Here is a 27,838-nt window from a genome sequence, read left to right as displayed (position 1 = left end):
TGGGGATCAAAGCGACAGTATGGGGCATCTTCAGATCCTCACCAAGCATGAAGTTTTTTTCCTACTAGCTCTCAGAGATTCCGTCAGACACATGTCAGGGTCAGGGCCTTCCCTAGCAAAGTTGTGTTTAATCTCACAGTACTTGCCCTTGGGGCAAGAAAAGTGAAGCTCAGAGAAGTGAAGGTATTTCCAGCTCTTGTCTAGGACATGGCCTGCTCCTGCTCTAGAAACAACATTTTTGGGTTTCTTTCAACTCAGAGAAATAAAGATTCAATCATCCCTCCCTCAATTACAGCACCTCACTTTATAACAAATTGTTTTTAAGGAATGAGGTACACTGCGTGAATCCACCCTCCCTCCTGCCTAACCATCTCTCCCCTGGCCTTTCCTGAGAACACAATGACGGGTACTTTCTGACAACTCGAGGTACCAGAAAAGAGGGAGGGCTTCTTGGTTGAAACACTGGCATCTAGAGATTTTATTTTGGCTAGTAGAAACAGAAATTGCTGAGTCTTACTGTCCTCCTTCACCCTTAGGACAAGAGGCGTTTCCATACATTCATTCTTTCATTCAGTGAATATTTCCTGAGTCTGTCCTTTGTTTCAGGTGCTGTTCTAAGTCTTGAGCCATAGCAGTGAACAAACTTACAAGGTTCCTGCTCTCAAGAAGCTTACATTCTAGTTTTGTGAAAGCAGACAATAAACTTGTAAACAAGATTTTTTAGCTAGTCATAAACGCCATGAAGTAAATAAAATAGAATAATGTAATGGAATAACTGCAGAAAGGTGACTGATTTAGACAGGAAAGCCTTCAGTTAGACAGGCAAAGACTTCTCCCAGTAGGAAGGGTTGACAGATAAAATACAGGATGTACAGTTAAATTTGAATTTCAGGTAGACAATGAATAATTTTTTAGTATAAGTATGGCCCAGGCAATATTTGGGATATACTTATATGAATAATTTATTCATTTGTAATCTGAAATTCAAATTTAACTGGACGTCCTGTATTTTTATTTGCTAATTCTTGCAGCCATACCAGTAGCTGACGTTTGAGTCGAGAACTGAATGACCACAAGGAACCAGCTATGGAAAGATTCAGGGAAACAGTGATTCCAGGCAGTGGAAACATCCAGTGTAAATGTCAGAATAAGCAGAGGGAGGGAGGTACAGATGAAGTCAGATAAATAGGCAGGGGCCAGATTACAGAATTCTGTGGGGAAGGCAAGCAGCGTGAATCTCCTTTTCCTTCGTTCTAAGAATGATGACAAGCCATTAGAGTTTTTTTTTTTTTTTTTTAAAGATGACCGGTAAGGGGATCTTAACCCTTGACTTGGTGTTGTCAGCACCACGCTCAGCCAGTGAGTGAACCGGTCATCCCTATATAGGATCCGAACCCGTGGCCTTAGTGTTATCAACACCACACTCTCCCGAGTGAGCCACAGGCCGGCCCAGCCATTAGAGTTTTAAGGAAGAGGATGACACGTTCTGATGGATATTTGGCTGTGTGGTCGGCCACTTTAGGAAGGACTTAGAGGACAAATTCAGAAGATAATTAAACTTAAGTTTGAGCCATTGGCCTGGGAAGAGGCTTCTTCCTTAGGGAGTGGACCCAACCAGGAGCTCTGAGCCGCGCGTCCGGAGTAACTAGGCGGTTGCTATGGAAGGACAGCTTGGCGGTTGCTAGGGCGGGAGCGGGCGGGGGCTCGACGCAGGGCGGTGTCTAAGCGGCCCGGTCGGGGGCGGAGCCAGGGGTGTGGCGGCGCGCGCCGCGCGCTCTCAGGAAGTCGCGCGGGCGAAGGTAGTGGCGCGAGCGGAAGTGACGTCGTCCTTGCACACGTGGTTCGGCGTCGTTCACTCGGGTCTCCTCGGCTGGCCCTGGGGAGTTCTGAGGTGGTTTACGTGAAGTTAGCCAGACCTATACCTCTGGTGCTCATCCCACCGGCGAGATGGTGAAGCCCAAGTACAAAGGACGGAGCACCATCAACCCTTCCAAGGCCAGCACAAACCCGGGTACAGGCGGCGGGGTTCGTCGAGAGTGGAACTTGGAGGAAGCGTGGGGAGGGCTCCGAGGAGGCTGAGGGGGAGGAGGGGCACTTGGGTGGCATTGCTTGGAGTGACTTCGAGTGGAGTGGCTATCGAAGGGAGAAAGAAAGCAACAATGGCGATGGTGTCTTCACTCGGGGGCACTGAGGAGGACTGACATCTTATCTTGCATGCCTGATAGGCCAAGATGTAGTCGCCTGGGCTAAAGTCGGAGAAAGTGAACATTGAGCTCTGGCAGCCTTGGGTCATCTCCAGTCGTGAGATGCAGAGAAAGTCAGATCAAAAGTAGTGTGATCGAGCCAGTGTGCCTTTTACATTTACATTAGAGAGAATGAAGGACAAGTAAACAAAGTAGTACTAGTCTAACTTCTTATTTTGGGAGCCCTTCAAATAACCTGTCTGCTCCAAAAGTGATGTAGTAGAAAACAGGCTGAAATCACAGGACTGGTGGCTGACAATCACACTTGTCTGCCACCTTAGCTTTGACCATTTAAATGAGAAAGGGATTGTAGATTCCCTTGGAATCATCCCATCCAGTAAAGTGCATAGAAAACCCTGCAGATAAATAAATATGATTATTTGAATAAAGATGTTTTTGGAGATGTGCATAAGTTCTGGCAAGGTTACACCTACAGGTTGAACAAGATAGCCTTGGAAGAGTCCCATTCGGATTTAGTTAATCAAGCTTTGTTTTTAAATATGGTTTAGAGTTTTGGATGACTTTAATGCATGTCGAATGCTTTCCCTGGATTGATGATAAATTATTCAGTTTGTGTAGATTGGGATATCAGAATGTTAGGCCTGAAAAATCCCTTAGAGTTCATGACTTTATAGGTGAAGAGACTGAACCAAAATAGGGGAAGTGGCTTGTCATAGTTGTCACAGTTAGTGAGTAGCACAGCCAACAGTCCTGTGATTTCAGCCTGTTTTCTACTACATCGCTTTTGGAGCAGACGGGTGATTTGAAGGGCTCCCAAAATGAGAAGCTAGGCTAGTATTACTTTGCTTATTTGTCCTTCATTCTCTCTGAGAAGCAAGGCAAGAATTGCTACCTATTTTGCTGGACATTAAAAACTGGCACATTAAGAACACTTATGTATCAAAATTATAGTCTCCATCATGCTTTGCATGTAGTAGGCCCTAGATATTGGTTAAAGTGAAACAGAGGTAGATGTCTTAGTAGTTAAGAGCACAGATGGTGATCAGATGCTTGTATTCAAATTCTGTCTCTACCATTGGTAGGTGTGTGACCTTGAGCAAGGTGTCTGACCATTGTGCCTCAGTTTCTTAGTCTGCAGCATGAGGATAATGTGTTTCTCTTTGTAAGATTATTGTATGGATTAAATGAGATGTTGCCTATAATGTGGATAGTACAATACCATAATTAGTGGTCAAAAAATTTAGCTACCATTATTGTCAAACACAGTCCTATTGAAGATCAAAGATTGGGTCAACTTTGTCATACCATGTAGCTTCAAGTAATAATAATTTTATTGAAGAAACATACAGAGAAAGTAGAGATTTTGTGGTGAGGCAGTAGCTTGCCTAGTTTGAGTGAACTACTGGATGCATTTTAAACAATGGCCATACTTAATACTTGTTAGTTATCAAGTAGTGTGTTTTCTACTTTTGTCTTTCCTAGATCGAGTACAGGGAGCAGGAGGCCAAAACATGAGGGACCGGGCCACAATCAGGCGCCTGAATATGTATAGGCAAAAGGAACGCAGGTGAGCACTGGGCACTGTCGTTCTTTCCCTTTCCTTCATGCCCTTGACTTATAGCTGAGGCTTATTAAGTCCACCCCCACTTTCTCCAAATAGGAATAGTATATTTTCAAATATAATTTTATATGAGTGTTGTAATGATAAATTGTTGATTTTTGGTTAAGGGCATGAGTAAATGGGTGGTGAAATAGTGATTGTTTCACAATACTCCACAACAAGTAGAGTTCTTTTTCCTCACAGCCCCAGCTTCCATGAATGGCCCATTAAATCTGAGTTAAATATGAGGGTACTTCAAAAAGTTCATGAAAAGAGTCATATTATCTTTTAATTCTGTTTTTCCACAAACTTTTTGAAGTACCCTGTAGTGATGAAAGCTGCCAGAAAACTTTTTCAATGCCAAACTTTAGATCACAACATTGTGGCACTTGGAAACTCATCACAACTCTGAGTTCTGCTGAGGCAGCCTCTCCCACAGGGACTCGCTGAGTGTGGCATTTTGTTAGCTGGTCTTAATTTGTTTAGTAATTAGATTCTTCATCTGTTCTAAAAGATGTGTCTAAAACACAAACGTCAATGAACTTAATTTGCCTTAGTCACTGACTTTGCAGCTTGTTTTAGGATTTTGAGTTCCAGCATAAATCACCCTCTACTTAAAATTCATTTAAACCAGGCTTCAAATAATTACCCAAAAAACTCAAGTATGTGATTTTTTTTTTTAAAAAAAGCAAACAGTAAACAGATTTTTAAACATCAGCGTTATTTGTTATTCATTTAGTAGAAATCATTACGTGCTCTGTTGCAAGAGATTAAATGGCTTTTGGGCAATCTGTTTCAAATATAGAAGCACTTTTTGTTTACTGAAATCTGTATTTCATGATCATTTAAAACCAAAATAAAAAGTCCTTTTGATGGATATTCTGTAAACCAGACTTTGCTGTTGCCTTTCTTCTTTTGTCAACCAAAATCTGTTATTTCCTCAATTTAGGAACAGTCGTGGTAAAGTGATTAAACCCCTGCAATATCAGTCAACGGTGGCTTCTGGCACAGTGGCAAGAGTAGAGCCAAATATTAAATGGTTTGGTGAGTATTGTCCCCTTTTACTTTGCTCTACAAAATGTATGCTGTATGGAAAAGGCTAGAATATTAAAAATGTCTAAAAGGCAGGAGTTTTTGGTGAGCGGAACTGTCAAGGATTACATTAGAAAGAGATAAGAAGGGCCTGCAGTGGAAAAATTGCTGAGAAAAGTAGTGATGGTGGATTTCATAAATAACTTCTTTTTGAAGAGAGCTCATTGTTGTTAATTGTAAGTGAATCCTCTTAAGCAGATAAGACCATCCTTAATGACTAGCATTCACAGACCTTGGAACTCTCATCTCTTTATTCTGGGTTGCCTGGAGGGATTACTGTTTGAGAGGTGGCCTTGCAGCTGTTTTTGTGCTTTTTGCCCGCAGGATAAGTGCATTAGCCTGAAGTTCCTCAGAAACACTTTTTCTTAATGTTGTATTTGAACTGGAGTGGCAGTTGAAGGATCTCATTGTTGGTCCTTCTAGGAGTGAATAGGGTATCTCCAGTCACACACGGATGAGGGCTTCTTTCTTTGGAAAGCCCCCCTTCATTTCAGTCTGGACCTTCAACCTTTGCCACTGGTAGATGTGAGGGTGCTTCACATGGTCGGACACCATTATTTGCCTCTTGATAGGATATCCCCCAAGAACCTGCACCACAGAAAAATGTCAAAGAAAACTCTGTAGAGAGGCATTTAGCATGATGGCTTGATACTGTGACTCTAGATCCAGACTGCATGGGTTTGAATTCTTGTTCTGCCATTTAGTTTTGCCATTTGGCAAGTTATTAAGTCTGTCTATTCATCAATTTCCTCATCTCTAAAGTGAAAATAAAAATGGTATCTATCTCACAGGACTGTTGTGGTAATTAGATGAGTAAATACATGTAAAGTGCTTAGAATAGTGCCTAATAAATGGTATGATATAAGTATTAACTGCTATCATCACAGATTTGACGTTTTGCATTTGTGTTGCAACATGCTGTTTAAGAACGCTTCCCTCAGGATCTCTCACTTGCAAGGTGTTCTCCAGGTAGTGTTGTAGGGCTTTATTTTGTTCTCTTGCATGGATTTATTGCTTAATTTAATAATCCTTTCAAACCCTCACAACCCTAAAAATTGTAATTATGACTCTTGAATTTCTGTGCTTCAGGATTCTTTGTGTATACTAACTGATCAGCCACGATTGGCTCCAAATTTCTTTGCCAGATCTAGCAGGAGGTAGGACATTTGTCAGATCTCAGTTCCATTCAGTGATGTTTATTTTTCAGTTTCATCCAGTCAGGAAATTGGGCTTGGAAAGCTATTGAAACCCTTCATGTGTCTGGTTGGTGGATTAGTTCATAGCATATGAGTGCAGGAGAGGCAGTTTTTTGTTTTTCCTCTTTTAAGTTTGAAAACGGCTGTAAGGGATGGATATGTCAGGTGCTTGGGTGAGTGAGGGTAATTTCAAATCTTGCCTTTCACTGTGTCCGTGGGAAGATTGATGCAGAAGTAAAACCGAGTTATTTATTAAATGGCAACATTCTTTATTTGTAAAACAGGAAACACACGTGTGATTAAGCAGTCATCATTACAAAAATTTCAAGAAGAAATGGATACAGTTATGAAGGATTCATACAAAGTTGTCATGAAGCAAAGCAAGTTACCAATGTCTCTTCTCCATGATCGAATCCGGCCTCATGTAAGATGTAGGACATCTCTGGTGATGGAATTTCTTGGGCAAACTCCATGCAGATCCCTCTCTAACATGTTTGTCTTTTGTTTTTCTTTATATAGCAGTGGCTTTAAGTCAGCAGCAATGAACTTTCTGAGACTGCTCTTTTCACCTTTGTTAGGGGTCTCATCTTTAGTACAAATCATGTTTTGTCAGAGAGGTGCAGTAGCACAAGCTCAAGTTTTGGAGTGAAACCTGAATTTTAACCTTTGCTTTACCCCCTCCCTACACCCTCAGTTAGGTTTCTCCATAAGCTTTAACTTCCCTCCCTTTAAAGATAACCCACCTCCTTGGGAGATTGGATACAGATGAAACGTCTGTAAAACACTTGGCCTGTAGTGAGCACATAGCTAATAAGAGCTAACTAGATACCAGCTATTAATTAGTAATATTGTTTTTGATTATTTATTTATTTTGGTAGGAAAACTTGTTATAGGTGGTAATTCCATCAAACTTTGGGGAAATGTAGAATTAGGATTGAGTTGGTAGGAGAACTTTGATGTTTGGTACTTCCAGCTTTTGTGAGATCCTTGGAGTTTCTTTTCAACTGAAGGAAAGGGTGTTGATTACTGAAGTTTGAAGTGCAGTCAGGATTCAGTCTGGCTTGAGTGGAATGGGTTTCACATGGAACAAAGAAATGGCCTAATGTTTGCCTGCACGTTTTTATTTGCATTGAATAATAATTCCCAGAAATGTAGCCAATACATAAGCTTTAGTTCTAGTATAAGGAGGGGAGAAAAACATTGACATGCACACATGGATTAAACAGTTCAAAGAAAAGTGTTTACTTGCAGAACAAAATAAAAACCAAAGCTGGTTATTGCCTCAGGTTTTGTCAATTATGTTTTGTTTTTTGATGGACTAAAAGAATGGCACCTATTAGTGGAATGACTGTTTTCTTTCAGGAAAACACATGAGTGTAATTCATGAACCACAGACAAGTTGCTCATTTCCCTTGTTCTCTTTGTCTGTTCTCCCTAAAGCCATCTTTCAGACAACTATTGAATCCTGTTTATGGGAAGAAAAGAGAGGTTTTATTATGGATTTGTTTCTTTGTTACCCATTCCAGCTGCTTGGTGCTTCTAAAATTCAGTGTTTAAATATCTATTATGTAGAATGAAGGATGTGCAGTTGCAGCAGTCAGCTTCTATTTTGATACAGGAGGGTACTCAGGGTAATTGATGAGTTTTCTGCTTTGACCTTGAAAAACCTTACCTATTTTATTTCAGTGTGATATTTATTACTTATAAAATCCAATTCTGAGATTGTTTTGCACAGTGGAGTCAAATCAGATATGCTTTTAACTTTTGCACATTTAGCTATATGTATATTAGAATCACTACATTTCTGTAGCAAAACAGTAAAAATACCGTAACTTATTTTGCATATGTACTTTATTTTATTGTTTTTGGGTTTTTTTGTTTGTTGTTTTAGCATGTGTACTTTATTATATACTGCATATGACTGCATTACACTTATTAACGTGTAGGTTTCTAGACATAAAACCATGTATACTGTACTTTAAGAGATTTTTAAAGGATAATTTTGTTCACACTTGATTTTCCCCAGTGACATTAGAACCTAGTTCCCATGTAAAATGTGATTGTTTTGTTTGGGGATATTCTGATGGAGGGTCGTAAGTAAAACTAAACTAATAGACGGGTTAAAGAACCTAAGAAAATAATAGCTTAAGGATCTTTAGAAGGTGGAAGGGTGATCTGTTAAAGTTCATGAACCATGGGGTTGCTCTGTCATCCAGAGATTAGTAGCTGATGCTTATGGAGGAACTTGCACTTGAGGGGAAAAGGATGATTTTTTTTTTTTTTTTTTTTTTGAGGATATTTTCTGCCGGCTGTTAATACTCTGTTATGTGATAGATCCTAACTCAAACTTTGACTTTTATCCTGCTTCAAAAATTCCTATGCCTGTAACTCCTTTACAGGCACATCAAGTTCTAGTTAGTATCAGGTTTCTTTTATCACATCTAAACTATTATTTTGGACTTTTGCTAGATGTTTTTCATTTGAAGACTTTCCATGTGCATTTAATAAAAACGTTACCTAAATTAGGGAAAATGTTATCTGAAACTAAAATGCGTCTTACAAAACAAGCAATTCCTTTTAGCCATGAAAGAAATTAACTTCCAAGAAAAAGTTGGCATTTACAGTTGGTTTAAAAAAAAACACACATTTGAGTATGATTGTCCTTGACAAAATCTGTGAATTTGGCGAATTTTATGCATTTGTTTGAAATCTCAAAAAAATGGTCAGAAAAGATAAGTTAATTTTCATCATTGTAGCCTTAATTACGTTTGACTAAAGTTTATGATAAATGAAATAAAGCAGAGTTTTTGGCAGGTCTTACACAATTATTCATATTTGCTTTGATTGTTTGTATTACTTTTGGATTTCTCCAAGGAAGCTTAAGAACTTCAGAACAGGGAACAAGTGTGCTTGTGTTATTTAAATAAGCATTTCTGATTTGAACCCAGACTGCATCCATGTTCTTGTAGATTTTGGTATGGGTTGAAATTTGGAAAAATAAAAATAGAAAACCTTTCTGAGACTTTTTATAGGTTTTCAGCTTCTTGCTTTTTCTCAGCGCTCTACTTAGTTTAACCTGTGATTAATTCTCCTTTCTCTTTAGAACTCCAAGGTGCACATTCTTGATACTGAAAGTTTTGAAACTACGTTTGGCCCCAAGTCGCAGAGGAAGCGACCAAACTTATTTGCAAGTGATATGCAGTCTCTTATAGAAAATGCTGAAATGTCCACTGAGAGCTATGACCAGGGCAAGGATCGTGATTTGGTAACTGAAGACACTGGTGTGAGGTACAGTTTTGAAGTTCATGCAGTTCTCATCATTTGCTCTTCTTCAACAAAACATTTTCTTTAAGCTTATTTTGCCTAGTGAAAGTCGGTGATTTAAGTCATAGATGGAGAGTTACCCTCGTCCCTGAAACATTGGTGAAGTGGGGCCAGACTGAAAATAATTTAAGGTGGCTTCATCACCACAAGTCTCTCTTCATCCCCAAAATAAGAATAAATGTTTCTTCATTATAATAGCAGCATATCCTGTCATGGACAAATTAGAAAATATAGTCAAGTTGGAAAAATGGAGCAAAAAGAGAATAAGAACTCATAGTCCCATTACCTATCTTAAGTATTGTTAATACTTCAGTGAATATCAGGCTTTCCTTAACCCCCTGGACCACTAGGGAATTCACAGATGGCCTTTGAGGTTTCTGTGACCCTCTGACAATAATATGGAAAATCTATGAACATGCATAAAGGTGGTGGGGTTTTGTTGTTTTTATTTTTGTTTTGTATTGTTTTGTTTTGGGGAGGAGAGAGGAAGGATTCATAACTTTCATCATATTCTCATAGGGATCTATACCCAAAAGTAGGTTAAGAATCAGCCATTGATATATATCCTTCTAGATCGTACTTTTTGCAGCTGGCTGGTGAAGGGATCCCAACCCTTGACCTTGGGCTTATCAGCACCACACTGTAACCAAGTGAACTATCTGGCCAGCCTACACTCATTTTTTATTTATAAGTGTAATATCTTAAGATTATTTTAACTTGCCTTTTATTTTAATATATTTTCATAAATTATTAAGAATATATTTTGATATAGGTACGTAATCAACAGCAATATAAAGTTTATTGTCAGAGTAGTATTTTGTTGTGGCCAGTCCTATAGTTGGATGTTTATGCTGCTTATAGATTTTCCCTGTGGTAAACAACATGAGAGTGAAACATAAATGTGACTAAATCATGCTCCTCCTTAATTATTCCCCAAAGATGAATTCTTACAGGACAAATTATGATATTAAAGAGTATGCATGTGGGCCGAACCCGTGGCGCACTCGGTAGCGTGCGGCGCTGGGAGCGCGGCAATGCTCCCGCCGCGGGTTCGGATCCTATATGGGACTGGCCGGTGCACTCACTGGCTGAGTGCCGGTCACGAAAACGACACACACACACACGCACGCACGCACACACGCACGCACACACACACGCACACACGCTTTTTGAGAGGCAGCTGCCTCATTGCCCCCTGGAAAGGTTTTTATCAATCTAGCTTCCCTTGAGCAGTGCTGGAGAGCTCCCATTCTCCTGCACTGTCCTTTATTTATTTATTTATTTTTAAGAGATGACCGGTAAGGGGATCTTAACCCTTGGCTTGGTGTTGTCAGCACCATGCTCAGCCATTGAGCCAACTGGCCATCCCTATATAGGATCTGAACCCATGGCCTTGATGTTATCAGCACCGCACTCTCCCGAGTGAGTCACGGGCCAGCCCTCTGCACTCTTATTTTTTTTATTTTTTTATTTTTTTTTTTGTGACCAGTAAGGGGATCACAACCCTTGGCTTGGTATCATCCACACTGCACTCAGCCAGTGAGTGCAGCAGCCATCCCTATGTAGGATCCGAACCCGCGGTGGGAGCGCTGCTGCGCTGCTAGCGCCGCACTCTCCTGAGTGAGCCACGGGTCGGCCCTGCGCTGTCTTTTAAATGAAGTGGAGGTTTCTCCGTCTTAGTGAAGAGGCATGGCCCATTGACTACAGCTGTCGTCATTGCTGTTGTCAGCCCATCTTAAGTTTTGGGCCTCCTGGAGATAATGTCAAGTCATTTGAGACCAAGCAAAAAGAAGTAGTGACTTAATTTATTCTTAGAATTATGTGAAATTTCTAATTGGCTTTGTATTTTTCTGCTCACTTGAATTTTTTTCTACCTCAAAAGGTGCAATGGGTAATGGAGGAAAGACAAAACTATTTTGTTTCATTTTCCTTGGGTAAATGTCTTTTAGTCTAGTAAAGAAACAGATTCTCAGCCTTATCAGAAAAATATCACTTACTTTTCATGGAAGCTATGGAGTATAGATTGTGGTTCAGGTCCTGCCAATTCCACCTTATAATTCTCTGTGACATGTTGCTTGGTTACAGTCATGCTTTGTCTTTTAGTTTAATTTTTTTGTTGTGGTAAATATACACAAAATAAAATTTACCTTTTTAGCCATTTTTAATTATACAATTCAGTGACATTACGTACATTCACACTGTTGTACATCCATCTCAAGAGCTTTTTTGTCAGCCTAAACTGAAATTCTATACCCATTTAGCACTAACTCCCCATTTTCCCATCCCCCATCCCCTGGTAACCACCATTCTACTTTCTGTCTCTTGTTAAGTTTGACAAGTTTAGGTACCTCATATAGGTGGAATCATACAATATTTATCCTTTTGTGTCTGGCTTATTTCACTTAGCTTAATGTGTTCAAGGTTCATGCATGTTGTAGCGTGTGTTAGAATTTCCTTCCTTTTAATGTCTGAATATTCGTTGTATGTATGTACCACACTGTGTGTATCCATTCATCTGTTGATGGACATTTGGGTAGAGTCACTTTTTTTTTTTTTTTTTTTTTTAAAGATGACTGGTAAGGGGATCTTAACCCTTGACTTGGTGTTGTCAGCACCACACTCAGCCAGTGAGCGAACTGGCCATCCGTATATGGGATCCGAACCCGGGGCCTTGGTGTTCTCAGCACCACACTCTCCCGAGTGAGCCACGGGCCGGCCCTAGAGTCACTTTTTAAATTCAGTTTGTTTTCAGTCCATCTTCAGCTGGTTTTGATACCCATTCCTGTGGTATGTTGACTTTTCCCTAAAGCATCCTTTAATCTTGGTAGTACTTCAGTTGCTCATTTTAGGTGCTTTCTTATTTAGAAATGAAGCCCAAGAAGAGATATATAAAAAGGGACAGTCCAAAAGGATATGGGGTGAGCTCTACAAGGTAAGACTTTTAAATTCTCTCTCATTGAGTGGTTCCTTTGCCTTCTAGTATCTTATTTGAGAAAACTGATTTTGATATATTGATAAAGTACCAACTCTGTTGCCCATTTCATCCTCTTTCCCTCACAAAGAAACTAGGATGGATGTAGCTTTGCACATGCTACTCTTGTTCTAGGTAACTACGTTCTTTAAATTCCTCATATAAGAGTAACAACTACCTTATATACACTCATCTATCACCTGTCAATATTTCTTTACATTACATGGCTAAAATGATATTCCTGTTTAGATTTATCATACATGGTTAGAGGCACATGAGAAATTTTAAGCTATTTAGTCCACCTGTTTCATTTTACAGATGAAAACACGTTTAGAAAGATTTAATACAAGGGTACTACAAAAAAGGTAATGGAAAGATCCATATTACCCTTTAATTCCATTCTTCCACAAGCTTTTTGAAGTATCCTCATACCTTACCAAGCTCACCCACCTCATTAGTGGAAGAGGCTTTGTATATCCTGATTCCTCATCCAGTGCTCTTTAACTGGCTGAGTTTTATGTCCATGCACTGTAATATTCTTGGAAAGAAAGACCTTCAAGCATAGTCACATAATTAAACAGTAACATAGTAGAAAACTTGTACAATGAAGGCAAACTAAATTTTTTAGTTTTGTGTAAAATACACACAACTTATAACAGTAGGAACTTATAGAAGTCTGAGAAGTAAATATTCAGTTCAATACTCCATAGTAGTTATGAAATAAGATGAGTTTTATCTAAGCTAGTTTTCATGTTTGAAATTTGACAAGTTTAGGGCTGGCTGCTTGGCTCAGTTGGTTAGAGCACAGTACTGGTAACACCAAGGTCCAGGGTTCCATCCCTGTACCAGCCAGCTGCCGAACAAACAAATAAAAACAAAACAAAAAGAAATATGACAAGTTTCAAATACCCACACGATGAAAAAACTTCAGTCCTGATCACTGGGCTTTGAGACTGGCTACAGCCTATTCTCCTCACAAGAGTGTTTTGAAGTTGTCTCTAAATATTTTATCTTTTCCAGATTTCCTTAATGTCATCCCTTTTGTACAGTAGCAAACCATTTTTGCCTCTTTGAATTTGCAGGTGATAGATTCATCAGATGTTGTAGTTCAAGTTCTTGATGCCAGAGATCCAATGGGTACTCGTTCTCCTCACATCGAGGCTTACTTGAAAAAGGAAAAACCCTGGAAACATCTCATTTTTGTACTTAACAAATGTGACCTTGTTCCAACCTGGGCAACAGTAAGTACACCTACTAATCCAAAACAGACTGTCGAGGCCACTCAGTTTGTGTAGACTTTTGAGTTATGTGTTAATAAGTCAGTTTTATGGTTTTTAGGATTTGAGACATCAGTTAAAGTGTTGAGGTTGTTTGTAGTTATTGGAGCGTTCTCATTGGAAAAAAAACTAAGATGAGCCTCACTGATGATGGCAAAGGCACCTTTTGTTGTCTAGTGATTTGTAATGGGGCAGCTGCAGTGCCTGCACAGGTTGAACAATTGCACGCCTCTTTGAGGGAGACAGCCGCTGTAGCTGCCAGCCTGCAATTAATGTTCGGTTCCATTAATTGCATTTAGTAGCAATGAAGGCATTTTTGGAATACTGTTTTACATTTATAAGACAAGACACAAAGCATGAGCTGTCATAAAAACATTTTGGAGGATTATAGCTAACATTTTTCTTAGTCAGCAGTGTATTTGAAACAGTCCTGTAATTCAAGCTCTGATTCTTTCATGTATTGTAAATAAACAAGCTACAATTTGCCAGCATGTTTTCTTCTCTCCCTTTAGAAGCGATGGGTTGCTGTCCTCTCCCAGGACTATCCAACACTTGCTTTCCATGCAAGTCTTACTAACCCCTTTGGCAAAGGAGCATTTATCCAGCTTCTGCGGCAGTTTGGAAAGGTATTGAGATCTGATCTGTTTCTCCTGGAGATGTGTAGCTGTGAGTTTGTGTAAGAATATCCCTTGACATAGAGTATCAGAAAGTTACCAACTTCACCTCCCACATCTTGGTGTGTGTTCTAGAGATGTAAAATCTCCTAGAGCCTAAGGATTATAAGGGATTCTGAAAAGTTTTCTCACTAGACTTTCGCCCCCATCTCTGACCAATATTGTTTTCCTTTCTGCCATATCCCTGGCACCTGATGGTCCAGCATCTGCTTGAGGGTGGACCCCTCCCCACACTCTGTTCCCACCTTGAGCTTTCAAGGCCTGACCTGCTTTCTCTGCCCTCGGGGCTCGTGCAGTTTCTATCCCCTCAGCTTGTAAAGGGAGGGCCCTACCAAAACTCAAGCTTCAGATCCCTGGTCGGATGTATCCCTGGTTGGATGTCAGTTCCTCAGGGAAGCCCTGAAACCAGGTTACCTTATCAGATGTTCTGAAAGCTTCATGCTCTGTACCTATAATTTTGTACTTGTGTATTTGATTAATTCTACTTGGCTTCTCACAAAAGGCACGTCTCCTGTCCCCCGCTTCCCCACTTCCCATAAGCACTTCAACTACTAGCTCTTGATTCTGTTATTTTCGTCCTGATCCCCTCACTCTACTGTTTTATTTTTTTATTTATTTTTTATTTTTATTTATTTTTTTTTAAAAGATGACCGGTAAGGGGATCTTAACCCTTGACTTGGTGTTGTCAGCACCATGCTCAACCAGTGAGCGAACCGGCCATCCCTATATGGGATCTGAACCCGGGGCCTTGGTGTTCTCAGCACCGCACTCTCCCGAGTGAGCCACAGGCCGGCCCTCACTCTACTGTTTTAGATACTTATTAATTTTCTCCTATGGAAAATGAGAATTAGGTTTCTTTTAGCCATCCACTCTCCATACGTTCTTTCGTACTTTCCATCTCTCAACTTTTCCTGTATTCTTAGACAACAGTATTGGGTTACGTAATATTCGTTGAGTGTTTACATCATTGCAACTGTGTAAAATATTAGTTGCATCCAATGCACAAAGTGTGCTATTATTATAATTCCTTTCTGATAGAAGCTTTTATTTTCTCTAATAACTTGCTCTGTTTTATTTGTTTCTGTCACTAACGTGCCACCAGTTTCTCTGGTAGAGTTGGAACTTTGAGAACGTTCAGGCACGACAGGTAGTCCACTCCCTGTCCAGTCAGGACTGGCCGCTCTCCAGGCCTGCTACAAAATCTTCTTTCTGGGATTTCCTTTCACCGTTGTCCTCAGAATTTCCATGACTTTTCCTGTATTGGATCCCTTTTCTTCTTTTCTGGTTTACTTCCTCCTTTTGATGGAACATGTTTTCCAAGAGTTCCCTGAGAAGAGGTGCTTACAAGAAACATTTTTTTGAGATGCCTTGCACTCTGAAAATATCTTTATTCTATCCTCACACTGTTCTCCTCAGAATGTTGAAGGCACCGCTACACTGGCTTCTGGCTTCTGATGTTCCTGTTGAGAAATTAGAGGCCATTCTGACTCCTAACCCTTTGTGGCTGTGATCTTTTATTAAAAATTGCTGCTGCTCTAAAATTTCCTGGTGATGTACCTTAAGGTGGGTCTTTTATTGGTCAGTGAGCTAGACATTCAATGGGGCCTTTTGTCCTGATGTTCTCTTATGTTATTTCTCTGAAATTTCTTTTTCCTCTACCATCATCTGTATTATTATCTAGGAATTTGGTTTTACCCCCTGGTCTAATTCTTGAGTTTCTTATCTTTTCTTTATTTCAGTACATACAGGTGTACTTCAGAAAGTTCATGTAATAATAGAATTAAAAGATAATACGAAGAGCTGGCCAGTTTGCTCAGTTAGTTAGAGTGCAGCCTTATAACCTCAAGGTGACAGGTTCAGATCCCCATACTGACCAGCCACCAAAAAAAAAAAAAAAAAAAAGATAATACTAATCTGTCCATGAACTTTTTGAAGACTCCTCATATATGATATTTTGCTCTGTTTTCTGGGCAGGTTCCTTGACTTGCTCATCCAGCTGTTGTATCACAGAATTTATTTTGCCTGTCACTTTAAATTTTTAATTTCTGAGAGCTCTTGTTTAATTCTGATTTGCCCACCCCCATTTACATCTTGTTTCTCTGTCTCTCTGAGAATGTGAAATGACAGTGTGTTTTGAAATTTTCCTCTCTTCCTCCATAGACTCTCTTACCTCTAAGTTTGTTTTTCTGTCTTCTAGAGTCACACTTCAAATGTCTGGTTATTATTCTTAGCTCTCCATTCATTTTTAAGAGGCACTAAAAAGCTGATGGAATTTTTTTTTTTTTTTGCCTTGTATAGGCTAACTGACTGATAGACTTCACTGTAGGGTGATTGGATAGGGACCCAGTAGTTTGTTCTAGGACACTCTGTAGGTGTCAGTGTCTGTAAGTCTTTTTTCTTGGGCTTGTGAATTTCCCCAGCACAGAGTCTTTGAGTCTCCTGCTCTGGAGGTGTATAAGCCTGGCTGCCAGGGTTCTGGTAACTCAGTGAGAGTGGGGAGCTGGGTGTCTCACTAGTCAATATTTAGACTTTCAATTAATCACTCTGGGAACACTTGCCTTTAGCTGCTGTTATTTCTAAATCCCTTTTAGGTTCTGAAGTCCCTTATAAGTCTGAAAATTAAAGGTATTTTCAGACATTCAAGAGTTCAACAAAATCATTATTTCCTAAGGCTTTGGGGCTTCTGTCAGGGTAGAGAAGTTGTCTGTCCATGATGAGTGAGGGAGGGGGTGGAAACGTGTGGCTGTCTTTCTGCCAGTCCCCTTTCTTCCCGTCCTGCCCTTAGTGGTATCTACCGCCAATTCCCAGGGCTTGTTGTGACTTATTGGCATTATTATCCAGGGATTTTTTAGTTTTTCTGTCTTTGCAGTCTCTTAGCTTTTATATTTTGTGGTGGGCCAAGTTAGATACTACTCTTCAGCTTCTAGTATTTTGTTAACAGCACATATTTTCATTCTGTCCTCTCCACCTCATTCTTTGGTTTTATATGTTTGGATCTATTGGTTTAAATGTGTTAGAATAATTGCTAGTGGAGTTTGGGGAGGGAGTGAGGTTAGTGTGTGTGTTCAATATGTCATCTTTAATCTGAAGTCCCCATCCACTCATAGGTCCTCTTCTTGATAACAAGCTGAGCTCTGCCTCCTGAGACTTTCACCTATTGGTCTAACTTTGGAGGTTGCTGTTTTTCCTTTGGTTGTTTATTTTTGTCTATGAAAATGCAAAATGCATTGAAAAGGAGGGGTGTGTCCTGGGATTGTCACTTGTTGAGTCTGCTAAGGTTCTTTTCCCTGAAGACATTTTATCAGTGGATGGTGGTGTTCTAAATTGATGAGTAACAAGCTATTTCTCCTTTTGTTTCTTGACCTACATACTTTGAACCTGAAAACATTTAAGGATGATTTCACATGGATGACTGAGGAAATGACTCACCTGATTTATTAATAAGTATATGTATCCAGCTCACTCAGACTATGTAGGTGGTTTGTGCCTAGGCTTCAAATCAAGTTATATCAACAGTTTTGCACTGTATTCTTTATATTAGCAAAGTAACACAACCTGCTTATCTAGAGGTGTATTCATGACTGCATGTACGTGGTATGTATTCTCTTTTTGAACAGTTGCACACTGACAAGAAACAGATCAGTGTCGGGTTCATTGGCTATCCAAATGTTGGCAAGAGCTCTGTGATAAACACATTACGTTCCAAGAAAGTTTGCAATGTGGCCCCCATTGCAGGTGAAACCAAGGTACGTCTGGTTTAGGGGATCTTACTTGTGCATGTTTTATTTTATTTCCTTGGAGGGTGATTGTTTAGGACATCTGCTTCTCTTGAGTGAAGGCCACCATTGTGAGGTTTAGTTCTCCACATGATAGTTTGGAATGTACTGGAGTTGTTTCTGCCCACTTTGATAAGACTGAGAATATTTTGCCACTGTGTGGCTTTGGCATGATTTGATTAATGCCACTTATATTTGTCTGTTTTTTTATTATTATTATTATTTTATTTTTATTATTTATTTATTTGTTTGTTTGTTTGTTTGTTTATTTAAAAGATGACCGGTAAGGGGATCTTAACCCTTGACTTGGTGTTGTCAGCACCACACTCTCCCAAGTGAGCGAACCGGCCATCCCTATATAGGGATCCAAACCCGTGGCCTTGGTGTTATCAGCACCACACTCTCCCAAGTGAGCCACAGGCCCGCCCCTTATTTAAATCTTGTTTTAGGGCCGAGCCCGTGGCGCACTCGGTAGAGTGCTGCGCTGGGAGCACGGCGACGCTCCCGCTGTGGGTTCGGATCCTATATAGGGATGACAGGTGCGCTCACTGGCTGAGTGCTGGTCACGGAAAAAAAATAAAAATAAAAATAAAAATAAATCTTGTTTTAAATTGACACTCCAACCTTTTAATTTGATAAACAAAACTAACCCAAGGATATTTGATGCCCAGGTTAAGAAGGAAAACTCAACCTTAGGGTAGATACTGACAGTTGGGGGTCATATCCTGGAACACAGAGTGTTTGGGAGCAGTGTGGTTCTGCTTTAAAGTCAAAGAGGCCAAACAGTATTACGCTTCCAAAAGTCCTTTTAAAACTCAGGAGAAAGTTCACTGGGTATTATTGCACAATACTAGATGGAAATCCTGTCTCTGTTATTTTTAGACTCTTAGCTGATGGAAACTATAGTTTATACTTAGTGGAAATGTCTCTCTTGTGCATGGTACAACTAGAGAGAGTTAGTAAACTTAATTCCTCAGCAGGTTGCTTTTCTTTGACCCCCCCCCCCTTCTAACTTTGTATGTGAGCATCAGGGGTTCATTAAATTAAACTCTTAGTATTTGACCTGGGGATGTCTCTGGCTTTTTTCTGTCTTCAGGTCTGGCAGTATATTACCTTGATGCGTCGGATATTCTTGATTGACTGTCCAGGTGTGGTTTACCCCTCTGAAGACTCGGAGACAGACATTGTGCTAAAAGGCGTTGTAAGTATTTGGTCCTGATAGGCTCTCTGTATGCTTTTTGTGGAGAGTGTGCTGTAGGGCACCCTGGATACCTTTGCTTTTTACTGATTCAGAAGGCAGTTTGGGGTCCACTTGTCTGACCAAACTTTAGGAACATGATGCTGAACAGAGCAGCCTCTCCTTTCCACTTAAGCCTATTTGAGGAGTTAGTGGAACCATGGGGATATCTGGTCAATATCATCCCACAAAAGAGTTTTTAGTTTACACACAGAATCCAAAGGGAAGCAGGGCCTGTTTATGTTTAGTGACAATTCATCTTCGTGGGTTTATGGGTTGAGTCATTTTGGAACCCAGTCATTTCCTCACTTGTTTCTGATTGCAACCAAAAACTTTAAATGGTTCCACTTAACCAGGCTTCTGGCTATACATCCTGTGTGCATTCCTCTCCCCCTTTCTTAAACTATTCTTTTTGTGTCCTGAGATTGGCAGGCTTTTAACCATTTCTGCAAGTGAGTAACATGAAGCATTCCAAGTTTAAACTGCTTACAGAAGCTGCACGGTTAGTTTGTGGTGAGCTAGGATTAAAGCTGAGTTCTGGGCTCCATGGCTGTGGTCAGCTTTCAGTGGTGCTCTTTGCAGCCGCCCATATCTAGTCACCTCAGAGACAGGCTCTTGCCAGGTTCCACTTGCCTTGTGGTGTTAAAATCTGTTTTCAAATAGTGTTGCAAAGAACACTTCTCTGCTACCACGATAAAGTTCTGTAAAGCAAGAGATTTTGTATTAATATCTAGGTCCAAGTTGAAAAAATTAAGTCTCCGGAAGATCACATCAGTGCTGTACTTGAACGAGCAAAGCCAGAATATATCAGCAAGACATACAAGATTGATTCTTGGGAGAATGCTGAGGACTTTCTTGAGAAGCTAGCTTTCCGGACCGGGAAGTTATTAAAGGTGAGCCAGGGTTTGTGAGAACTCAGACTGGTACGTACAGCAGCGTGTGTGTATGTGATGTGGACCTTGTTTTGTATGCATTGTGTGGGCAGTGTGAAACTTAGCAAGTAGGTGGTGATGAACAACTGGGACAACAGAAATGCCCCCGGGGTGGGAGGTGGTTTTATTCTTTGAATTTAATTGGTAGTCTTTCCATGACATTTCAGGGTGGAGAGCCTGATTTGCAGACTGTAGGGAAGATGATTCTCAATGACTGGCAGAGGGGCCGGATTCCTTTCTTTGTCAAGCCGCCCAATGCAGAGCCGCCTGTAGCCCCCCAGGTAAGAACAGGGTGGACCCACCTTTTGGAAATCATGGTTACTGCCCTAAACATGGCATAACTTTTGATTGCCTCCCTTTATGGAGCGTCTGTTTTTGGTGGGGATGCGGGAAGGTGGCTGGCCAGTACAGGAACCCTAGACCTTAGTGTTATAACACTGTGCTTTAACCAACTGAGCTAACCGGCCAGCCCCTATGGAGCATCTTTTTCCTTTGTGGTAGTATTTCAGCTGCAGTGTCTCATTCTAGAGTGCTAGTGCCATGACCTTGACCTTGTTGGACGGTAACATTTGGAGACTAATAAGTAGAAGTATGATAGAAGACCAAGCTTAAATACCAGTCTTTAGGGCCTTGGTAGTTAATTAAGTGTAAGTGATCCTTGGGTACCTCTATCTTTTCTTCTGCTTGAGGAACAGAAGCATTGCCATGATTCATTTGTTTAACAAACATTCATTGGAACCAACCATGTTCTAATGTAGGGAATATAAAAATGAAGAACAGCCCTTGCCCTCAAGAAGCTCATGATCCAGTGGGAAAGGAGAGTGGTATGATTTGATACTCAGGGAAAGAAGGCTTAGGTTTGGGGCCTCTGGCTGGGTCCAGAAGCTTCCCTACCATCCCATTTCCCTTACCCTGGCAGTGGACCACCACAAGGCTCAACATTAGTGCTTTGCTTTTCTATTCCTGGAAACTTTTTTTTTTTTAAAAAGATGACTGGTGAGGGGATCTTAACCCTCGACTTGGTGTTGTCAGCACCATACTCACCCAGTGAGCTAACCAGCCATCCCTATATGGGATCCGAACCCGTGGCCTTAGTGTTATCAGCACCACACTCTCCTGAGTGAGCCACGGGCCAGCCCTATTCCTGGAAACTTTTTCAGAACTCAGCCATGTCTCTTGAAGAGGTGGCATCCGGTTTTGCTTCTGTGCCAATATCATTTGGGTCCATACAACTCTGGTTTCCTCTGACCTGAGCTTCATTCCCAGAGTTGCAGTTGTAACTAGGTATTTCCAGTTGAATATTTTCTGCAGCATTTCACAGTTAGCGTGCCTGAAACTGATGTTAATTGGCTTTCTCCCCTCTCTCTGCCAAAACCACCAAACAACCAAACAAAACAGTTCCTCTCCATCTTCCATGTATATTAAGTCATTTATTCATTGATGCAGTAATTCAGCAATCATGTATTGAGCATCTCCAGATGCTCTTCTGGGTACTGGAAATGCTGCAGTGACAAGCAGACAAGTCCCTGCCCTTCCACACTTATATTCCAGTGGGGAAGTTTGTGTTTTTTTCCTGACACCACATACGTGTTGTTTTTCCACACCTGCAGTTCTCCAATACCAGTTGGGTGTCCAGCAGTTCAATTCGATACTGGCACTAACTCCTGGAGTTAATACGGACCCCACAGGTTAAGGGCTCAGTCCCACAAGACTGCCCCCATTTCAGATGCTAGCTACAGATGGGGTTCCTAGGCTACCTGCACTTATGCCTGGCCGTCTGCAAATTCAGGGGTTCTGGAGTTTTATAATTTGGTAGAACAACTCACAGAAATTTAGAAAGTTATGGTTACCAGCTTATTATGAAGGATAAAACTCAAGAACAGCCAAATGGAAGAGATGCATAGGGCCAGGTATGGGGAAGAGGCACAGAGCCTCTCAGGGCTCCCTCCCAGCTACCCGCGCAGCACGTCGATGTGTTCACCAACCCAGAAGCTCCCCAAACCCCACAATGGAGGGGTTTTTATGGAGGTTTCATTACGTAAGCATGATTGATTAAATCAGTGACTGTTGGTGATGGAACTCAATTTCCAGCCCCTCTCCCTTTCCCAGAGGTTGGGATGGGGCTGGTGGCCAGCCTCTATCCTGAAGCTGTCTAGTGGCCTCACCTAGAGTCACCACATTAGTGTGGTGAAAAGGGGCTCGTTATGAAATACAAAAGACACCCCTATCAGAAAGTTCCAAGGGTTTTAGGAGCTCTGTGCCAGGAATTGAGGACAAAGACCAAATATACATTTTTATTATACTACAGGGAGACAGTAAACAGATAAATATTTAATGTCCGGAAGTATTGTGTGCTGTGAGGAAAACTAAACCAGAGTAAGGGGTTTGAGGGAGACAAGAAGAGTACTGCTGTATGTGGGGTGGTTGGGGAAGGCCTCTGAGGAAGTGGCATTAAGCTGGGACCTTAATGATATGAAGCAGGAGCCTTGTGAATGTATTGGGAGAAGAATATTCCAGGTAGAGGGAGTAGCACACCCAAAGCACTGGAGGCAGGAATGTGCTTGGTGTGTCCAGAGTACTGAAGTCACTGTGGCTGGAATGTGATGGGCAAGGGACGGGAAGCCACTGGAGGGTTCTGAGTTAGAGAGCAGCTTGATCCCCGGCTCATTCTGGAAGTCTGTATCACTGCACTCTTGTGCCCCTCTGTGGAAGCGCTGGAATGATCTTCAATCTTCCTCTAGTCATTAAGTTTAGATAATTAGTTCATGTAATTCTCAAGAACTATTGTATCCCCTGTTCTGTGATTCACTTTTTTTGGTGAGGGCAGAAGACCTTGAAAATCTGAAAGCTAAAGGTTGCCTCCCTAGAAAAATGTACAAATGTATGTATAAATTTTGTATGCAATGTCCTGAATTTTACAGATTCCTGACTTAGCACTTTGCCTGGCCATTCCTGACTCTGGAAAATCACTTAAGTTCTGTGAGTCTCGGTTGCAAAGATAAAATGAGATTGTGTGTGTGACGCACCAGCAGACAGCTTGCACATACTTTGCACTGTTATCTAAAACAGGCCAGTCATTTAGTGTCCCCGAATCCAGAGTGCTCATTCTGAACTCTCCCCACTCACTAAGTCCCCTCGTTACATTATACTCTCCTTCAACATGCCTCTTCTTTTTCTTTCTTTTTTTTTTTTTAATAAAAGATGACTGGTAAGGGGATCTTAACCCTTGACTTGGTGTTACCAGCACCACGCTCTCCCAAGTGAGCCACGGGCCGGCCCTAAGACGCCTCTTCAAGTGCCTCTGTACTTGACACTTTCTAAGCTAGTGCAGTTCTCCTTCTCCTCCCGATTCGGCCTGGTTGCCATCTGCACGTAGTTGTGTGTGCTCATTTCGTATGTGCTCATCTCAGCAGCCCCCCATTCCCTTCAGTGTTCAAGGATCATCTGGGGATCTTACCTGTCTCCAGTAAATTATTGATTGGTTTCAGGGGTTAAATACTCTTACAGTTGGCTGATACTTTGGGACCACAGATATAATCCTTTGATCCTTTAATACCAGTTTCTGGGTTTAAAGGATGTTGGCTTATAATAATGTTGTGACTCAAATTTGGGTGTTTTCACTGCTTTCCTTTAGTCCTGAGAAGAAGACTGCCTCATTTGAGAGCAAGGTATGAGTTCAAAAATCCAGTGTTCATTTTCTGATTCCTTTTCCCTCCCCACCCCCACCTGTTTTGGGCCTCAATAGCTTTCACCCTTCTCATCTTTGGAAGTTGCTGCAGAAACAAGCCAGAGCAACCCAGAAGAGGAAACCACAGACATTGCAGATGAAGGGTCACAATCTGTCCCTGAGAAAGAAAAAGAAAACAGTCACTGTGATGCTAACTCAGAGATGCAACAGATTCTTGCACGGGTTCGGCAGAACTTTGGCAAAATCAACGTTGTGCCCCAGTTTTCTGGGGATGACCTGGTTCCTGTGGAGATGTCAGATATCGAAGAAGAGCTTGAGAGCTTTTCTGCTGGAGAGGAGGAGGAACAGGAGCCACTGGGGGCTGACAAGGAAGAGTCTTCCCAGGAGTCCCAGAAAGAGCATGTGGAAGACAGTACCAAGGCAGTTCTTCGAGCCCTGGATGAAAAGATTGCTAAATACCAGAAAATTTTAAACAAAGCCAAAGCTAAAAGGTTTTCAGCAGTCAGGTAATAATATTTCCATCTTCTCACAAATTGCAGTTTGTTCCTTTCTTAGAAACTTACCGTGAGTATTGGAGCTTTACCACTTTCTAAAAAGTGATCTTTTTTTTTCTAAAAGGTAAATTTTATAAAATTCAGCTACCAGAACTATACGTTTAGGTGTCCAATCTTTTAGAAATGCCCAGGGAGCTACAGAAACTGGTGGATTTTGACATCTCCCACTGGTATTAACTATGTAAATAGGTGTGGGTTTTCTTTAATCTGGAAGGTTGTTGCAGGTCCCCCAGTCAGCATGTGATTTGGGCAGCTGAAAGGAATGTTGGGCAGCTTCGTTACTTTGCTTTTGTGTTTCAGAATATCCAAAGGGCTGAGTGAAAAGGTTTTTGCAAAATCTGAAGAACAGAGAAAACCCCCTGAAGAAGCTCTAGATGACACAGGTGAAGATAAAGTATTTAAGTCATTTAGATGTGATTTGCATCTTTAGAACTCTGCGAAACCTAAATTGAATCTCCAAGTTGTCTCTTGTAATATCATCCACAGATACTTACCATATCTGGCAGATAACCCTGACTCCATGTACTATTTATCATACAATTTGGACAATCCACTTGTCATTCTGCACATTTTCTAGGATTAAATTGGCAGTTCAGGAAACTTCTTAAAAAGGGTACATTATTAACCTTAGAATCTGAGGGTGGATCCATACACAAATTGTGGTGGTTTGGAGGGGTGGTGCCGTGCGTTTCCCACGTTTATTCTTTACTACAATTAACTAACAGCCTCCCTATTGAGGGTGTTACATGAGGGCGCCTGACTTGGTGCCCTCTCTGCCTTGGCCTGCTTTTCTCTCCCCTTTGCTCACCTGCTCCATCCACACTGGCCTTCTTCCTCCTGCTCCTGACACATCACTCTCGTTCCCACCATAGGGTTCACAGACAAATTTTGAAAACTCCTGTTTTGTGTGTGTTTGTGTTTGTGTATTGCTTGTATCCAGCACCTACCAAAAAGGGAAGGAAGCGGAAGGCACAGAGGGACGAGGAACATTTGAATAAAACTCCCAGGATGCTTACATCTAAGGAGGTAAGTGTTTTGGTTCTTAAGTATGGCACAGGTATAGAGGGTAGAGGGAAATCCAGCTCTCTGGACCCACTCTTTCTGAAACAAATGGTTTAGAACTGAATCCTAGGAACACCATTCCTCAGTGACCTCATTGAGGTCAGCTAATTAGGATCAAGAGGTGGCCCACTGGATGAAGGTCCTTTGAGTCTGTGTCCTATGTTTAGGAGTTCCTGGTTACTGTCTTCAAACCCGTGGACTGTCCTCTAGAAGAATCAGTTTGGTTTGCGTGGTCCCAGGGAAATGACATGAGGAGACCTGTTGGGCAGATAGGTTGCTGACCTCTGTGCAGTATGGCTTTGTAACTGAGCTGTTCAGAGTGGGAGCCAGCCCTCTGGGGAGGGGAATGGTTTGTTATCAGAAGGCTTCAGATTTGCTCAGGGAGACCACTTATCAGGAATGCTGCAGAAAGGATTCAAGCACTGGATGAGGTTTGGACCAAACAAGAATTTGTAACTCACAAGTCACAATGGAAGAGGAAACTTAGGTCTGTGAGGTGAACCCTCCCTCATTAGCATTGCTTCCAGTGGCTGTGGGTGGAGCACAGAGATGAGAAACAGAGGCTCCTGTTTTATGGCTTTCAGTGTTTGATGTTTTTTTGTCCTTTTGCCATTTTTTTACAGCGGAGGCGAGCAGCACGGCAGCAGCAATCCAAAAAAGTTGGTGTTCGCTACTATGAAACACACAATGTGAAAAACAGGAACAGGAACAAAAAGAAGACCAATGACTCAGAGGGACAGAAACACAAACACAAAAAACTCAAATATAAGCAGTAACATTTGAAAAGTTGTTTATGAAATTATACAAAGATATGTACTCTGTTAAAAATTGTGTTCATTTTCTTCATGTCCAGTTGGCATCTCTAAGGCCATAATGCATTTGTCTGAGGTTTGACAGTTGAAGCCATTCACCAGTACTAGTGAAAATAAAGACCCTCACCCCTAAAGATTTCAGTGATCAAGTCCATTGGCACTTCAGATGCTTGAAGTAGTCCTCTCGTTCCTCCAGAGTGTAACCCTGTCATGTAAATGTCTCACAGAAGTAGGGGGATGTGGTATACAAAATGGAAAGTGTGGTATTCCTTTTGTACTGGTAATTAGCAATTTAGAACAGCAGCATATAAAATTGTAAAAAGAAAATTTCAAGGATGGTTGTGTATATGTCCTAGGCTTCAAAGTAGGAGCAAAAAGCTACAGCAACTTCTGTCCCTCAGAGTCTGTTAAGTGGACCCATTTAGGACATGTGCTTTACTGTTGAGGAGTCATGGAACTAGCAGATCTCAATGAACATAATTCTTTCCCATGAAAATGACAGCACAGGCAGGTCATTTTAGTGGGATTTTATTCCTCAGGATACTGGATAAGGGTAAAAGCTGTATCTTCAAATTTGAGATTTGAGTGTATGAGGCATGGTCAACTCAGTGGAATACAGTTCTTGTGGGACTACAGTTCTTCCAGTGAACCTTGAAGTCTTAACCAGAACAGATGTCAGATCAAAGCTCTGCTAAGGAATGAATGCCTTCTCCCACGTCTTCAGGGGAATCCTGAACACTTGAGGCCTTCTAGCCAAGTGAAGATTTTAGTAACTTCTTAGGTTATGTTACTTGAATGATGGAAGGCACCCAGCTTGCCTCCCTAGCCCATCCTGATCTGTTCTTAAAGATTTATGTCACTAATTCAATCTTTGGGGTCTACAGAACCAGAACCAGAATCTTAAGCCTCCTAATTTTTAGTTTTACTTAAGAGGAATAGTAAACTGCAGTTGTCTACAAGTCATAGCCCTATTGTTAGTAACTAGAACTGTGTGTAAGACTTGGTTACCGCTCCAGTTGTTAATTAAGCATAGCTAACTGGGAGATGGTGGGTGTAGAATCAGGGTTTGGTGTTCTGCAGAATAAGGTAAACAGATCAAATCTGGAGGAAGAACTGAGGTGCAAACAGCTCACAAAGGATACTGTGATTTGTATTCCTTTTCAGCAAACGTTTACTTTCTCCAAAGTGATGGGTTTGACTCTGCCATTCTTTCTTAACCTAGGCAGTCACACTAAGGAAGAAGGGGTCCAGTTGACTTGGCAGGTGGAGATAAGATGATACAGTATGAAACCATTCCAAAATGAGTTACTAGAAATGTACTGGAGTGGAGATGAAAAGACATCAAATAAAGGCAGGACTGAGGCTAGAGAAGCCCAAGTTAAGGCACAAAGTGAATTGTGAACCAAAAATTTGAGGGGCAGAGAAGCAGCTTGATTTGG

The 27,838-nt window shown here is 41.1% G+C and overlaps 1 protein-coding gene across 2 annotated transcripts; it reads left to right on the top strand.

Moving 5' to 3' along the window:
* Nucleotides 1-1,842: 1,842 nt before the first annotated feature.
* GNL2 (G protein nucleolar 2) lies at nt 1,843-26,726 on the top strand. Of its 2 annotated transcripts, XM_063104704.1 has the most exons (16): nt 1,843-2,011; nt 3,687-3,771; nt 4,754-4,848; nt 6,377-6,516; nt 9,196-9,380; nt 12,282-12,348; nt 13,470-13,628; nt 14,177-14,290; nt 17,956-18,084; nt 19,211-19,315; nt 20,086-20,244; nt 20,451-20,564; nt 24,029-24,477; nt 24,826-24,908; nt 25,466-25,551; nt 26,211-26,726. In XM_063104704.1, exons 1-16 carry the CDS (start codon nt 1,948-1,950, stop codon nt 26,361-26,363), a joined length of 2,187 nt encoding a protein of 728 aa, XP_062960774.1. In that variant the 5' UTR covers nt 1,843-1,947; the 3' UTR covers nt 26,364-26,726. The 2 variants fall into 2 exon arrangements, with proteins under 2 accessions (XP_062960774.1, XP_062960775.1); XM_063104705.1 differs by lacking the exon at nt 14,177-14,290.
* The last annotated feature ends 1,112 nt before the right edge of the window (nt 26,727-27,838 follow it).

This window comes from Cynocephalus volans, chromosome 8, assembly GCF_027409185.1.
Source record: "Cynocephalus volans isolate mCynVol1 chromosome 8, mCynVol1.pri, whole genome shotgun sequence".
NCBI lineage: Eukaryota > Metazoa > Chordata > Mammalia > Dermoptera > Cynocephalidae > Cynocephalus > Cynocephalus volans.
This window is presented reverse-complemented; position numbering and strand designations above follow the sequence as displayed.

What these genes read in the sequence shown, in the direction of transcription:
- GNL2 (XM_063104704.1), top strand. Translation starts at nt 1,948, where the DNA reads ATGGTGAAGCCCAAGTACAAAGGACGGAGCACCATCAACCCTTCCAAG. An exon ending in ACTGAAGACACTGGTGTGAG is followed by an intron (nt 9,381 to 12,281) that starts GTACAGTTTTGA and finishes TTTCTTATTTAG; the next exon opens with AAATGAAGCCCAAGAAGAGA. An exon ending in ACATTGTGCTAAAAGGCGTT is followed by an intron (nt 19,316 to 20,085) that starts GTAAGTATTTGG and finishes ATTAATATCTAG; the next exon opens with GTCCAAGTTGAAAAAATTAA.